This window comes from Musa acuminata, chromosome BXJ1-9 (assembly GCF_036884655.1).
Source record: "Musa acuminata AAA Group cultivar baxijiao chromosome BXJ1-9, Cavendish_Baxijiao_AAA, whole genome shotgun sequence".
NCBI classification, from domain to species: domain Eukaryota; kingdom Viridiplantae; phylum Streptophyta; class Magnoliopsida; order Zingiberales; family Musaceae; genus Musa; species Musa acuminata.
This window is the reverse complement of record NC_088335.1, coordinates 2,295,540-2,309,495: the sequence shown is the minus strand read 5'-3', so window position 1 is coordinate 2,309,495 and position 13,956 is coordinate 2,295,540. Positions and strand designations below refer to the sequence as shown.

The following is a 13,956-nucleotide window of genomic DNA, read 5'->3' as shown; positions in this document are numbered from 1 at the left end:
CTAAAATAGAATTAATTAATTATAAGAATAGAAGGAATCCACAAGTTGATTGTCCCGTCTCACCACCCTATTGATACCCTTAGAACCATGCAAGATGTAATATGAGATATCATTGCCGAAGTGTCTGACAAGTTCAGTACGTCAACTTCAGATCTCACAAGTTGTCAGTGTGTCGACTTCAGGATCTTACTCTACCGATTCCATTAATCTATGAGTGCGCACCACGTATTGTGATGTGGTTGCAACAACTTGTAATGGAGAAGTAAATGTTCTCAAGTTTATGCAGCCAAGTCACAAGTGACATGTAGCCAAGTATCTACTAACAAGAGAAGAGCATTCCGTAGCATAGAGCTTACCTGTGATTACATTTATGTGCATGCCAATTTCGAAAATGTAGCCAAAACAAATGAGAAACTTTTCCTTATCATCTCTCAGATTATTAGATCTTGATGTGTAATTGCGTTGTTCATGATCGCTTAAAGCTGCTATTACGTCTGTAAGCCAATTAAACAGTTTAATCAGTTGACTTTTTTACTCTTTCTAATTATTTGACTTTGTGGATGATTCTTATTTTTTTATTAAAAAATTAGGATGAATTCTCGAAACAAATCTTTATTTTTGAAGTTTTTCATAAATGACCATGTTGCCCCTAGCTCTCACTGAACCCATCATCGCCTCTACCTTGCATCGCCCCTATGTCGCCCTGCATTATCATCGTCATGCTCGTTTGTGGCTTTGCACGGTCTATGCGTTGAACCCATTGCTCGTAGCCCTCGCTCGAGGAAAGAAGGAGCGCGAGGGCTGTTATCGCCTCTGCAAACCCTATCAATCTCACCTTTGAGTGTCTCATATGTAATTCTCATGCAAGTGTCGAGAGAGCTATGCGCGATAGATCCGAAATGATCTTTTCACATAAGAAGAGATGCTCTATATAAATTTTTTTAAGTAGAGACGCTCTAGGAAACATTTTCAAAAGTAAATATTTTTAAAAAACTTCATCTAAAAGTTATTCATAAATGAATTAAAATGAGGTGCACATTTGAATAAGCGTAAGTGCCTTCGCACAGAGAAGAGATGACACCAAGTTTTTTTTTAAAGCACATGCTTAAAGAAATCTACTTGCATTGCACTTTTCATCTTAAAATTATATCTTTATTATATTTAATTGAATAATATTCTATTATTATCAATTAAGGGTAATTTTAAAAAAAAACTCGTAACTTTGAGATATTTTCATAGAACACTCATTTTTTCATAAATGATCATTTTGTTCCTAACCTTTACTATACTTTTATCGCCCCTACTTTGCACAATCCTCATCATGCTTGCCTATAGTCTAGCATGAGGATAAGGGTCGCTTCCACCTATACAAACCCTATCAACCTTGATTAAACCTAGGTTTATGCATGTGGAGGCGATGACAATTTTGATGGGGACCAATGAGACCTGCGAAGGTAGCGACGACTCTTGCACCCCCTCCTTCCTCGCACAAGGGTCACGAGCGAGGCCAATGGGATTAGCATAAGCTACGACGAGTTTGATGAAGATAGAGATAAAATAATCTTTTCACATAGCCAGGGATACTCTATTGGAATTTTCAAAGTTAGGGCACTTTACAAAAAATTCTCAAAGTTAAGAGCATTTTTTGAGAATTTACCCATCAATTAATTGAGGAGGAATTTTAAGTTGTATATAATTACTCGTATAAAGAAGGAATTTTTTATTATTTATTATTTTTATTATTATTAGAAACAAAATAAAGAAAGACAATTGAATTCTCGAAAAAAGCTTTTACTTTTTTTTTTTTTTTGCAAAACTAACGTACTTTGAAAATTTTGGAAACAACACTCCTAGTCATATGAAAAGATTATTTTACCTCTTCTTTCGCTGGACTCGTTGTCGCCCGTAGCCTATGAGGATTGGCTCCGCTAACTTGATCAACCTAGTCATTTCATGTCTTGCCCGTGACTATCATATAAGGTGATGACGACAAAGGCGTGCACTCCCCTCCTCCTTCCTCTCCTACTCAAGTAACTTTGACTAAGCAATGGGTGGAGAGCGATGGCAAGACTAAATGGGTCATTTTGACTTTTTAAAAAAAAACACTGTTTAAAATTTTTTTAGAGTAAGAATGTTTTGCATAAAATTTTGAAAAGTATAAGCTTTTCTCGAGAATTTGCCGTACAAGAAATCGAGTTGTTGGCTAACATTGAGAAGACAGTAATTTTCTTTCTCATAAAAAATATTCCCCTCAAAAAGAGAAAAAGAAATTAAAAAAAGCATTTGTTAGAGCAGACAACGATTCCTGTGCAAAAAGGTATAAACATAAAACTAAGCCGGTCTACCAACGGTGGCAACCAATGGGAAGGCCCTCAACAAAGATCATGCATGCTTGTTGTGACATGTGATGCAACGTACAACATGGAAAGAAGAAGGGAGGAGGAGACGACGAAGTCCTCGACAAAGAACATGAACATGCATGCATGTTGTGACATGTGATGCAACGTCCAAAATGGAAAGAGCACCAACATGCATGCAGAAGAAGTCGAAGGAACATGCGAATATTATCCACAATCTCCAAGCTTGAGTTCATTCTCTAGAGGCGGCAAGTTCAAGTCCAGAAACATCCCTCCCCGGTCGTCGCCGGTCTTCTTCTCTGCGAGGCTATGCACGAATCCTTCGGTCGTGGTCCTGTGCCGCCTCATGTGGCCTCCTAAAGCCTGCCCGAGGGCGAACTCCTGCCCGCAGATGGAACACTGATGGACCTTGGGCTTATCAGCCACCGCTTCCGCTCGGCCGTGATCACCGGCAGCCAGCCTAGATTTCTTGTGGCTCGCTCGGTGGCCACCGAGCGCTTGGAAGGAAGAGAACTGCCGGTTGCAGGTTTTGCACTCGAACATCCGACCTCCTGACGACGACGACGCCGACTGCGCCAAGCGACCACTCTCGTCTACTCCGCCGCCACCACCACCTCCTCCTCCTCGAGAGAGAAGCATTAAGACATGGGCCATCCTAGCGCAGTCTATCTCTCCTCCTCCAATTATGTATCTCTTCATGTCTTATGGTGTGCAACAAACGAAGCTTTTTCCTCAAAAGATAAAAGGAAGTATGGAGCTGTTGCGGAGTGTAGGAGGTGATGATGCAATGAACGAGACAAAAGATACCTATATAGATGCGTGTTTAAAGGCAGACGACGTCTGATGACAGGAACGGATAAAAACAAGCTGGACTTGGGATAACCTGGTGGACACGCAAATCTTAGCTAGCTGTAAGATGGAAAATGCCGGTCTTCCTGTTCTAGAACCGCGCCAATGGTAAAGTGAGATGACATATCCTTAACGAGGTATGACAAATCACAGCAAAACAACCGAGAGCGAGTCAGCGGCAGAAGCGAAAGAGATGGGGATATAAGCTCGAGCGGCAGGGATTTAATCTGATTCATCTTATCATCTTTGGCACGAGATGGACTCTCTTCGATTAGGTTATGGTCATGAACATGCGCAGATCTTTCAAGTTGTTGTTTGACTCGGGGGAAGAAGTTTGAGTAAGTTTTGAGAGTCGGAAGATTCAGTCCATCGTAGATGGTGGAAGTTCCTCGAAGCTGTTTTCTAGGATTTATTATGCTGCGAGATGAGTTTGCGACTTGGAAGTGATAATGTATATTTTGGGTTCAAAACACGTCACAATCGATGTCACGCCACGCTACAGTTGAGTCAGCAAGGGGAGCATCCCCACGTGCCAAGTCAGAACCCATACCAAGGCGTTGTTTGGCATGTCCCGTCCCGGAAGCTCTGGACGGCGCTGTCTGGCGCCGTTCCGCGTGTCCCGGAACGACGGCCGCACAAAAGTATCATCTCATCCCTCGAGAATCGGCCGTCATGTCAAACCCGCATACGGCCGACCCACGTACAGTAGTATAAAAGCCCCTGGTCGGCATCCGGCCAGAGGAGGAGGAAAAAGAAAAGAAACAACTACTGACTTGCTCGTCGGAGGGTACAAAGTCAGGAAACACCCGACAATGGTAATTTTTGTAGGAAAATGACCACCATCGAGCCGCGAGCGTCTCAACTTGGGAATTACCATCCAGTGTACGAAGGCGAGTTGCTGACTAGCCTGAGATGGAGAGACGCTACTCAACACAAATGATGCCCCGGACTGAGGAACGTCGATCAACACCCTATCGAGAGGGCTCAACCTACCACGGTATATTTGTTCACCAACAACAAACAGTGTGGGAAAAAGGCTGTGAAGAGAATATTTCAATGGTGGAATTGTGTGACTTGGGGGATTTGTCAATTGTTCTAGATTGAGTGGTTGGTGGAGAAGTATGATCGATTCCCATTTGCTCTACGACACAGCGAGTGTCAGGAGAATTTTTCCGTTGACTTCATTCGGGTCCATTGACTTGGCATACGGAAAGACCGAAGAGAGTTGATCTAATGTTAGATACCAACCGCTGCATGCAACACATCTCACAGCTGCTCAAATAGATGACAAAAAAAAATACAGTGCATGAACTTTAGTTGTAGTTTTATGGGTTTAATTAAGTAATGTAACATAACAGCATTACTTAATTGGGAGAACACTGTGAACAGCCTTGCAGCATGCGACCTAATCATTATTATTAAATATTTTATTTAATAATAATGTAATCGTTCTCATTAAGTTCATCGTTCATTATAATCAATTTCTTCATTTATTATAGTTCAAATATTTTGATTTTTCAATCTATATATAACTATTATTATTAAATATTTTATTTAATATCGTTAAAAATGTTTAAATATGGTCCAAACATTACAAATTTGAATTGATTCTTTAACGTTATGGAGTTGATGATAATAAATGTTATTGATGGGAGAACATCTATATAAACGAGGGTTTTGATCCCTGGGCTTATAATCTCTTTTAAGTCTAAATGATTTTTTATATCATCTAAAGTGAGAGTTTTGAGTCGAAAAGTATTATAATTCGAGAAGAAATCGTTGTTGAAATTCTTGACAATGACTAAAAGTAATAATTTCTTTTTCATATTAGTTTTTCTTATGTTTTTATTATAATAATTTAAAAACATATTTTGGTATTAAAATTTCTAACATGCAAATTAAACTCTTGTCACATATGTATCATATGAACTCTGAAATGTGTACCGGAAGAAACTTGGTATCTGATGTCATAGAAAAGGACTTCATGTGAAGATAAATCTTAGAAATTAGTGTCTAGTTATTCTTATTTATAGGTTTTGGGATAGGAGCAAGATATGAAGAAATATTTTCACCTCCAATTCTAGTCACAAGTCACAATCCGGACAGCAAGATAAAAGTATCGGTCGACGAGGACGATGATGCAGGATGACATATGACGCATGGGTAGATAAGACGGCCAAATCAGCTGTACCAAATCAAGCAAACAATATGGTCGTCTTGCGGTGATCTCTTCCTCTATCTTCTCGACATTGGGTAATGCTGTGGTCGATATTTCAATGTCGATGTCGGCATATCTCCTCTCGTTCTTAGCCTCACTTTGAAGGCGAGTACCGAGTCAACTCTCGTCACTTGTAAACCAAGTAAGCCGGTAACAAAAGCAACACCTCCGCAGCCTTCCTTCCTTCACTGCGAAGCTATCCCATGCGCAGTTCTCACTGCAATCTGCTTGCTCCATGACAACAGTGGAGCAGCAAGTCTTTGGAACCTTCCCAGCTGTCGCGATCTGAAGCCTAGACCAAATGCACGGCGGAGAATGTGTGTGCGTGTGTCTATATATACATATATATCTCGGGAGGTGGATACAATACATGTTTGGGTGCAAAGCTCTATCATCTCCATCCCAATACATGAAGAGTCCAAGAGCCGACGAAGACGATGCAGAGCTGCTGCTGTCGCTCTCCTGCGGGGCGACGACGGCGAAGACCCACAGTGAGCCGAGGGCGGCGGTCGGTGTCTTCGAGTGCAAGACGTGCAGTCGCCAATTCCCGACGTTCCAAGCGCTCGGCGGCCACCGGACGAGCCACAAGCGCCCGAGAACCGATCGTTCCGTCTCCAAACGTAGCGTGCATCGGTGCTCCATCTGTGGCATGAATTTCGCGATGGGGCAAGCTTTGGGCGGCCACATGCGCCGCCATAAGCCCACGGCCGAGGAGTACTCGAAACAGACTCATCAGAAGAAGGAATCGAGCATGGCTGGTCTACAGATTGACGTCTCCGATGATGATCGGATTGTAGCCCATACGAGTAGTTCTTATCATCAGCTGCTTCAGTTATTCGTATAGAGAAATACAGGATTTGATTGTAATATACATTTTTCGTTTCTTTTCTATAGAAATTCGCGTTCAAAGCTGCTATCACATAGGAATAGAGAAATTAGATATTTCATATGCATAGAAATATGATTGAGAGAGACTATACGTTACTATTTCCTTGTGAGAATACGGAGAGGATGAATCTTTGCTGATCTGAGAACTACTTGGACTGATGATACCAGGGATCATCATCTCTTGTATCAGTAGGTTGATCTCTCTCTGACGCGTCTCGTGTACTCTCGTCTCCTCCAAGAAATAGCCATGACCAGCCCATGGCAAGCCCAATTGGAAAGCATTCTACAGTCTAAAATCCTACCACAAGAAACCATGTAAACTGTTTGTAACGCCTAAAGACTCGAGCGGTAGATCTATATTAATCAGTTCGAATGTTACAATAAAAACATATAATCTCTTTTGAGAGTTTATTATTTACTGTAACACTTCAGAAAAAAACATATGTACGTGTTGTTTGGAAGACATACATGCAAATACAAACTTATACGGGAAGATACGCATGATATCCACTATTGTAGAGGAGGTATTCATGCAAATGTGACTGTTGGAGGGGCTATTGGCAGATTACATGTTTTGCGGGGGTGTATATAAGCAAAACTCCTCAAAGAAAATAAAATCCTTTTGGGAGGACCAAAACATAAATGTGATCCGACTCAGAGGGATTCGAGGGATCTTCTTCCGGAAACGGTTTCCAAGTAACTGCGGTTAAGATGACACACCTCGTCCCCGCGATCAACGTTCATTTAAACCGTAGTTAGCCTGAGAAAAAGGGCGGCCGATTAGGGCTTGCTGGGAGAAAACGAAGAAGAGAACCTGGGTTGTCGTTCTTGATTCGCATCGATTTCACCATCTGATGAATTGGGTGTTGCTTTGGTGATTTGTTCGGAGATGGAGACCCAGTGGATGGCCGAATTCCCGCACGCGGCCACGGACAAGCGCCCGCGGAAGAGGCCCAGGTTCACTTGGGATGTGCCCCCTCCGATCCCCCCCGCAATGGTCTTTCTTCCCGTTTGCTCTTCGCCCCGATCTCTTCTTTCGATCTTTCTCCTGCGTCCGGCCCTTTTTTGAATTGAGCCTTCTGTTGGTATTCGTGCTTCTTTTCATAAATTTCGGTTTTGATGATAGATCTCGAAGAAAAAAAAGGGAGCATTTTTAGTTGTTTTCATGTGAATTTCGTAAAGGATCTCGTTGACCCGTTCGTTGTCCGGCCTGATTCATCCTAGTGCTATTCGGTTCTCGAGCGATTCTGGACTCAATTGCTGTTGTGCTGCATCGAAATATGGTATATTTTTATTTGTTGAACTGAACTTTGTAGCGGAGCGACAGGTTTTTGTTTTCTTTTTATTGCTTCGATGCCAGTGAATTTTGCTTTTGCTGGTAAAAGTAGTGCATTTTTTTTTTTCCTTCAGAAGGACTTTTTTGGGTGTGGTATTAACCTGATTAAATGCTTGAGAATTCTGTTTGTGCAATTCTCAGAATTGTCTAACATGGAAATGAACTTATCCTTTTTGTAGGTTCCTGTGACGTTGTACTGCGGAAAGGAAGCTGCCCATGTAGCTGGTGCCAACCAGTTATTGCAATCATTCTACCATGGTGGAGTCCCTCGATATGCATCTCCTCCCTGGAGGGGCGACAACAAAGACGGCCATTATATTTTTAGCATCGGCGAGAATCTAACACCGAGATGTAATTGTTTGTCGCTGTTCTGTTTATATTTGTGTAAATAGTAGCACCATGTTTTCAAGTACGTGCTATCATTTTAATTTTATCGATGCATCTGCAACCTCAACTGCACTTTTCATTTTAATTTTATGGATACACCCTGATATTAACACATTTACACTGTTGACCTATGCAGATAGGATACTGAACAAAATGGGTGAAGGTGAGTTTGTTTCACTCCTGCATTAGCCAACATGCGATAATACTAGAAAGACATTTGATTTCTTCTTTTACATCATCTCCCTTTTAACTGATTCTAATATTTAAAATTTATGAGTGACGAACCTTTGTTTGTTATGAACTCTTAGTTTTCTCCCTGTATTTTCATTTTATGCATTGCATATTCTGCAGGAACATTTGGGCAAGTCTTGGAATGTTGGGACTTGGAAAATCAAGAACCAGTTGCTATCAAAATTGTGCGTTCGCTTCAGAAATATCGTGATGCTGCAATGATCGAAATTGACGTACTTCAAAGGCTTGCAAAAGCTGACAGAAGTGGCACTCGGTAGGTCAACAATATTTCAGCCTATTATTTTATTTATTGAATACTTAGGACTTTAAGATGGATACATATACGTGGTTTCTTCATGCAGTTGTGTGCAAATACGGAATTGGTTTGACTATCGTAATCATATATGTATAGTAAGTACATATGCATTTGTGACTCAGTTTTCTGTGGTGGCCTAATGTTTCTCTCTAAGCATTTCTATTTTTATGTGATCTCAACAGGTCTTTGAGAAGCTTGGACCAAGTTTGTATGACTTCCTTCGGAAAAATAGCTACCGCTCTTTCCCCATTGACTTAGTCCGGGAACTTGGGAGACAGCTTTTGGAGTCTGTAGCATGTACTTGTTCTGTCCCTTCCATTACATGCAATTCAGTAATCAAGCATTAGATTGTGTGGTGCTCAATCATTTTTTGACACTATGTTGTTGTGTACTAAACAGTAGTGAGGTTTACAATCTTCTTTACTAGCTTGGGATTCTATTGAAATGTGGCTTTAGTGGTTTCTATAAAGGTTATCACACTTTTATTTGTGTCACAGTTATGCATGAGTTGCAGCTAATTCACACTGACTTGAAGCCAGAGAACATTCTTCTTGTCTCCTCTGAATACGTTAAGGTTCCTGATTACAAGGTACTGTAGATGGTCCTAAGGTGAATTTACCTGCATCTCATTATTCTTGTTATTAGCCAGTGTCCAAGAAACTATGTATTCTATGATGACTGATAGGAAGTTAATACTCTTTGTTTTCCTGCAGCAACAAGCTTATGTTCCCCCCCCCCTCCCCCCCCTTTTTTTTGTTTATCTGTTCTACTAATATTAAAATTGTCTCTGTATTATGATTAATGCAGGTTCTGTCATGGTCAACCAAAAGTGGTTTATTTTTCATGAATCTCCCAAAAACTAGTGCAATCAAGCTTATAGACTTTGGAAGTACAACATTTGAACATCAGGACCACAGTTACGTGGTCTCAACTAGGCATTACCGTGCACCTGAGGTTATTCTTGGTAAAATTTTGTTTTGCCTCAAATGATATTTCACAAGTTGTGTAGTTATATATATTTTTTCTTTTTATACTTGTTGACTTTTCTTTATTATTTTGAAGGGCTTGGGTGGAATTATCCCTGTGATATGTGGAGCGTGGGTTGCATTCTTGTTGAACTTTGCTCGGTGAGTTCATTCTTACTGATCCTGTTAGCAGATTGTCTTTCATTGTCAGTTCTATATAGTGGCCTTTGTTCTGGATGCTCTTACTTTAACTAGTTGTCTTACACAAAACTCGATGGTGAAAAGATGCATCTTATGATGTACTTAACAGTAGCAATCCAAGAAATATATTTTATGGGTTTTTGGATAATCTGCTTTACCAGTTGAACTAACAACATGTAGTTTCTAATATGCTTTTAAAAATAATTCTGTCCGATTAGTTTAGTGGTGACCATTGTGCGTCCTTTCTTTTCCTTTCGTTTGATGAACTAAAGGTTGCTGGATATTCTCTGTCTGTGACTGTGCATTTTGTACAACATTGCGTGGTCGCTTGTAATGGCTTAAAGGCAAACACAATGGACTTCCAAGCAGTTAGGTGGTTGCCTGGACATTACCACAACCCAAAGGGGAATTACATCATCGCGGAAAAACGCTCCTAAAGGAGGTAAATCCAGGTGCTGATGTGTGTCATACTTCCAAGTGTCATGTTCTGGCTGATTCATTGCACTCAATGGTCTGGTGAAAGATAATGTGAGATAATTTTAGCTCGAGAGCTTTAGGGCTTGATCTGGTGAAGCCTTGAAGGATAAGTTTGTTTTACTACTTGCTAATGCTCCGAAAATATTGTGATTATTGGCTCGTTTGTTTGCCCACATCTTCTGCATTAAGGTTCTTGACACTGGAGTATATGTATTTTCCTTAAGAGTAACTCAACATGGTTGTTATTTTAAGGCATCAGTAAAATAGAAATATAACAGTAAATATGTTATCCATATAAGTTATGTAGCAAGTAGTTATACTAAAATACATTGTATTTAATTTCTCAACATTAGGGGGAGGCACTTTTTCAAACCCATGAAAACTTGGAGCATTTGGCTATGATGGAGAGGGTGTTAGGACCACTTCCTCAGCATATGGTCATCAGAGCTGAGTGAGTCCTACATTTTGTTTCTTTTTTTATGATTTTGTTATTACTCAACCAAATTTGTTGACAGGTTAATCTTATGATATTTAATACTTGTTTTCTTGTATGTCCATGGTAGCCGGCATGCAGAGAAATATTTCAGGCAAGGTAGAGGAGTGCGATTAGACTGGCCTGAAGGGGCAACCTCAAGGGAAAGTATTAGAGCAGTTTGGAAATTGCCTCGTCTTCAGGTAGGTGTCAGTTTGGAAATTGACCTATTTCTGTTTTGAAAGAATATCCATCTTTTCCTATGATGTTTTTCATTCTAGTTAAGTCATGCTATCTAATAATTGTAAATGCTTTGCAGAACTTGGTAATGCAGCATGTTGATCATTCTGCTGGGGATTTAATTGATCTCCTGCAAGGGCTTCTCCGCTATGATCCGACGGAGCGTCTAAAAGCGCAAGAAGCCCTTAGACACCCCTTCTTTACCAGAGTGTGGAGAAGATGTGGTTATTCTTTGAACTAAGGGCTTCACCCTTCTTTCTTAAATCAAGTATGTAAGTGAATTATTAGAAAGAGACACGTGTCTTAGCTGAACCTGCAGACTTCATGGACAGGAAGTTGCTGCTGTACAGGGAACACAGTTGTGTAACGATGAACTTGTCAGGCTTGAATAATGCAATTTATTTTCTCCATGTTTGCACCATCACTACATCCATGACATGAATGTACACGTTTGTTGCTTGTTCAACCTGAATATGTACCAGCCAAACTGACACCAACATGGGAATTGTCTTCTCTTTGCAGAGTTTCAGTTGTGCATGTGTCTCCTGTGGTTGCAATTTAGAGAAGGGACTGGATGAAAGGTATGAAAGGAAGTTCTAATAATATGGTCACATCTTTTTGTGATCTGAGCAAACTTGAGCTCAGTATTGCTGGCATCCTTTTATCTGAATAACCAGCCGTTGGCTCAAGGCAGATGGAATATATTGGTTTCAAGCACAATATAAATAAATGTGCCTAGAGGCTGGAATCGCTAGTATGCTCCTTATTGAGTATGATATCATAATTGTGTTTGCGTTGGCAGCTGGTGTTGAACTATTCACTTAATTTTGCGTGGCTACCATATATTTTATCATCTTAATATTCTAATTGACATATTTTATTTTGTTCAGTTCATACAGAATTTTGTTCTAGTGCTTGTATATTCATACTCATGCAGGAGCCGCAGCTTGCTGATGATTTAGTTCTTGAAGGTATGTAATTTAATACAATGATTTAGTTCTTGAAGGTATGTAATTTAATACAAATTGTTCTTGGTAGAACGATAATTTTGCTGCTACTACAGAATTTTTAGTTTGCATTGTTAAATTAAAATGATCCTCATCCCGATACTCTGATGAGCTACAAGATCCTTTTTCTTTGTGTTATACTGGCCCTCCATCAAAATGAAGTTTTCACATAGAACTTGATTTCTGCTGCTGAGATTTTTTTAGCATAAATAGTATGTTTTACTCTGAACATCTTGAGCAAGAACAAGATGGAATGAAGACATTTGCTGTGTTGCCAGCGATTCGGCCAAGATGAACTGTTGCACTGTGGCTGGCATTTGACACTTCACAGGAACAACCCTTGGTTTCGATTATTGTCTTGATGTAATTGTAGATGTGAGGATTTCTCTTTATGTAAGAGAAGTCTCTTGAAGCCACGCTGGATATACCAGGTAAAAGCCTCCTACTTGATTAAAGATGTACTTCTTCAACAAATGATTTGTACAGCATTATGTGGCCTGTGTTTCCTTAGAACTTTCTTTGTCCTCTTAATTGAACAGAATTGTGAGACTGACTCAGGTGTTTCAGTGAGGAACCTAAAACTGAAAGCTGTTCACCTTAGAGCTAAATTTTTATTTTGATCATTTGCCCATCTTACTCAGGATTCATGTTTTATATGAAGGCTGATGAGGATTTAATGATGCAAATTTGAGCTTCAGATTCTTTCAGATGATGTAGATGTTTGACATCCAAAATCTTCATGTTTGTAACAGGGGTGGCCTGCTGCCTAAGCATCTGTGCTTAGGATGCTGTAAATTGAAGCATGATTCAGAGAAGTTGAAGCGCAGATGATCTTAACTCATCCATTTATTTCCATCAATCCTATGGTTGAAGGTTAGCAGCCTTTCACAGAGGTTATAATAATTATGCTCAGGAAGAATCACAAAAGTTGCTTGTAAGTGTGGTTCTCTCGAAGTAGCGTGTCAAACTTGGATAAAGAGAGAGCGAGTACGCCTGTGGTTGGTGGCTCGCTTGTCAATCGCATGATCGAGATGCATCATTTGTCACTGTAAAGTGACTGTATCTTCCTTTTTCTTCTCCTGAAGTGTTTACGCAGAGATTCTAAGGTTAGGTTCTAAGATTGATTTTTCTTTTTTTCGTATTTATTTATTTATTATTTTTATAAGAAATAAGGACATGCAACTCATCCCTGTATTAAGTATAATTTTTTGTACGACTAGTGACAAGAGACAGGTCAAGAGTTAATAATTGCTTCATGTGATTGGTCTTAAGTCACACCCATCATGTGATGGGTGGGTGCGTTATCCGTCGAGTGGGGAAATGATATATTTATGGTCATATAACTTTTTCTTTCAACATGAGAGCGGCTTTCGGGCTCAGTGATTAGCGCAAATAATTGTGGCATACGTCGTCTTCCTCGGAAGATTGTTTGTAATGAAGAAGTCGAGTGACTGATGCACACATGACTTGAGTTTGTTGGCTTTGAAAACGCCATGTGTGGCATATGGCTTTGAAAACGTCACGTTTAAAGTGCTTTTCACATTATAATTTGTTCCCGTCTGTTGCCTCCGAATTGGTTCCAAACAACGAATCCATGAAAACAAGATAACATCCGCAGATGATTCCTTAATTGTGCTATTCATTTCGAATTATAAATTTATATGTAATATTTTGGATAAATTCTTCCGAAACAATATCTACGAATATAATTTTTATATTTTTATATTATTCCATAAAAGAATCCAATAACATAAATTACAAACTAATTTATCGATTTTTGGTTGAGTAACTTTTAAATATATATATATATATATTTGTTATTTTAGGAAAAAAAATTAAAAGTATTTTAATTTTCTGAAAAATCGCCTTACCTTAATATAAGAATACTTGGAATCAACAGTCCGTTGGGCGTATGCACCGCACCAACGATATTGGTGCCACGCGTCATTCATCCCTGACTAACAGGTGACAGAAAGAGAGAGGAAACGGACGACCGGATCAAGCGGCCAATC

The 13,956-nt window shown here is 39.8% G+C and overlaps 3 protein-coding genes across 9 annotated transcripts; 2 read left to right on the top strand and 1 right to left on the bottom strand.

Annotated features, from left to right (window-relative positions):
- Window positions 1-2,306: 2,306 nt before the first annotated feature.
- On the bottom strand, window positions 2,307-3,161 carry LOC103997245 (zinc finger protein ZAT11-like). Its single transcript, XM_009418415.3, has one exon. It carries the CDS (start codon window positions 3,054-3,056, stop codon window positions 2,565-2,567), a length of 492 nt encoding a protein of 163 aa, XP_009416690.2. The 5' UTR covers window positions 3,057-3,161; the 3' UTR covers window positions 2,307-2,564.
- A 2,672-nt stretch (window positions 3,162-5,833) lies between these two features.
- On the top strand, window positions 5,834-6,348 carry LOC103997244 (zinc finger protein ZAT5). Its single transcript, XM_065084847.1, has 2 exons — window positions 5,834-6,217; window positions 6,319-6,348. Exons 1-2 carry the CDS (start codon window positions 5,834-5,836, stop codon window positions 6,346-6,348), a joined length of 414 nt encoding a protein of 137 aa, XP_064940919.1.
- A 562-nt stretch (window positions 6,349-6,910) lies between these two features.
- Window positions 6,911-13,215, top strand: LOC135581355 (serine/threonine-protein kinase AFC1-like). 7 transcript variants are annotated; one of them, XR_010479036.1, is made up of 14 exons: window positions 6,975-7,321; window positions 7,828-7,999; window positions 8,172-8,198; window positions 8,387-8,540; window positions 8,629-8,677; window positions 8,765-8,879; window positions 9,080-9,171; window positions 9,390-9,546; window positions 9,645-9,709; window positions 10,579-10,676; window positions 10,789-10,900; window positions 11,017-11,295; window positions 11,460-11,518; window positions 11,828-13,215. XR_010479036.1 is itself a non-coding variant. In XM_065081857.1 (12 exons), the coding sequence occupies exons 1-12, from the start codon at window positions 7,202-7,204 to the stop codon at window positions 11,176-11,178; spliced, it is 1,323 nt and encodes a 440-aa protein (XP_064937929.1). In that variant the 5' UTR covers window positions 6,976-7,201; the 3' UTR covers window positions 11,179-11,347. The 7 variants fall into 7 exon arrangements, 4 of the variants coding, with proteins under 4 accessions (XP_064937929.1, XP_064937930.1, XP_064937932.1 ...); XR_010479035.1 differs by having other exon boundaries at window positions 11,460-13,215; XR_010479037.1 differs by lacking the exons at window positions 11,017-11,295; window positions 11,460-11,518; window positions 11,828-13,215 and adding an exon at window positions 10,093-10,190 and having other exon boundaries at window positions 6,911-7,321; window positions 10,789-10,829.
- The last annotated feature ends 741 nt before the right edge of the window (window positions 13,216-13,956 follow it).

Bases quoted from the DNA above. Each gene is read 5' to 3' on its own strand.
- LOC103997244 (XM_065084847.1), top strand. From the start codon at position 5,834: ATGAAGAGTCCAAGAGCCGACGAAGACGATGCAGAGCTGCTGCTGTCG. The intron at 6,218-6,318 runs GTAGCCCATACG...TCTTTTCTATAG, and splicing joins TCTCCGATGATGATCGGATT to AAATTCGCGTTCAAAGCTGC.
- LOC135581355 (XM_065081857.1), top strand. From the start codon at position 7,202: ATGGAGACCCAGTGGATGGCCGAATTCCCGCACGCGGCCACGGACAAG. The intron at 8,199-8,386 runs GTGAGTTTGTTT...CATATTCTGCAG, and splicing joins ACTGAACAAAATGGGTGAAG to GAACATTTGGGCAAGTCTTG. The intron at 8,678-8,764 runs GTAAGTACATAT...TGATCTCAACAG, and splicing joins ATCGTAATCATATATGTATA to GTCTTTGAGAAGCTTGGACC.
- LOC103997245 (XM_009418415.3), bottom strand. From the start codon at position 3,056: ATGAAGAGATACATAATTGGAGGAGGAGAGATAGACTGCGCTAGGATG.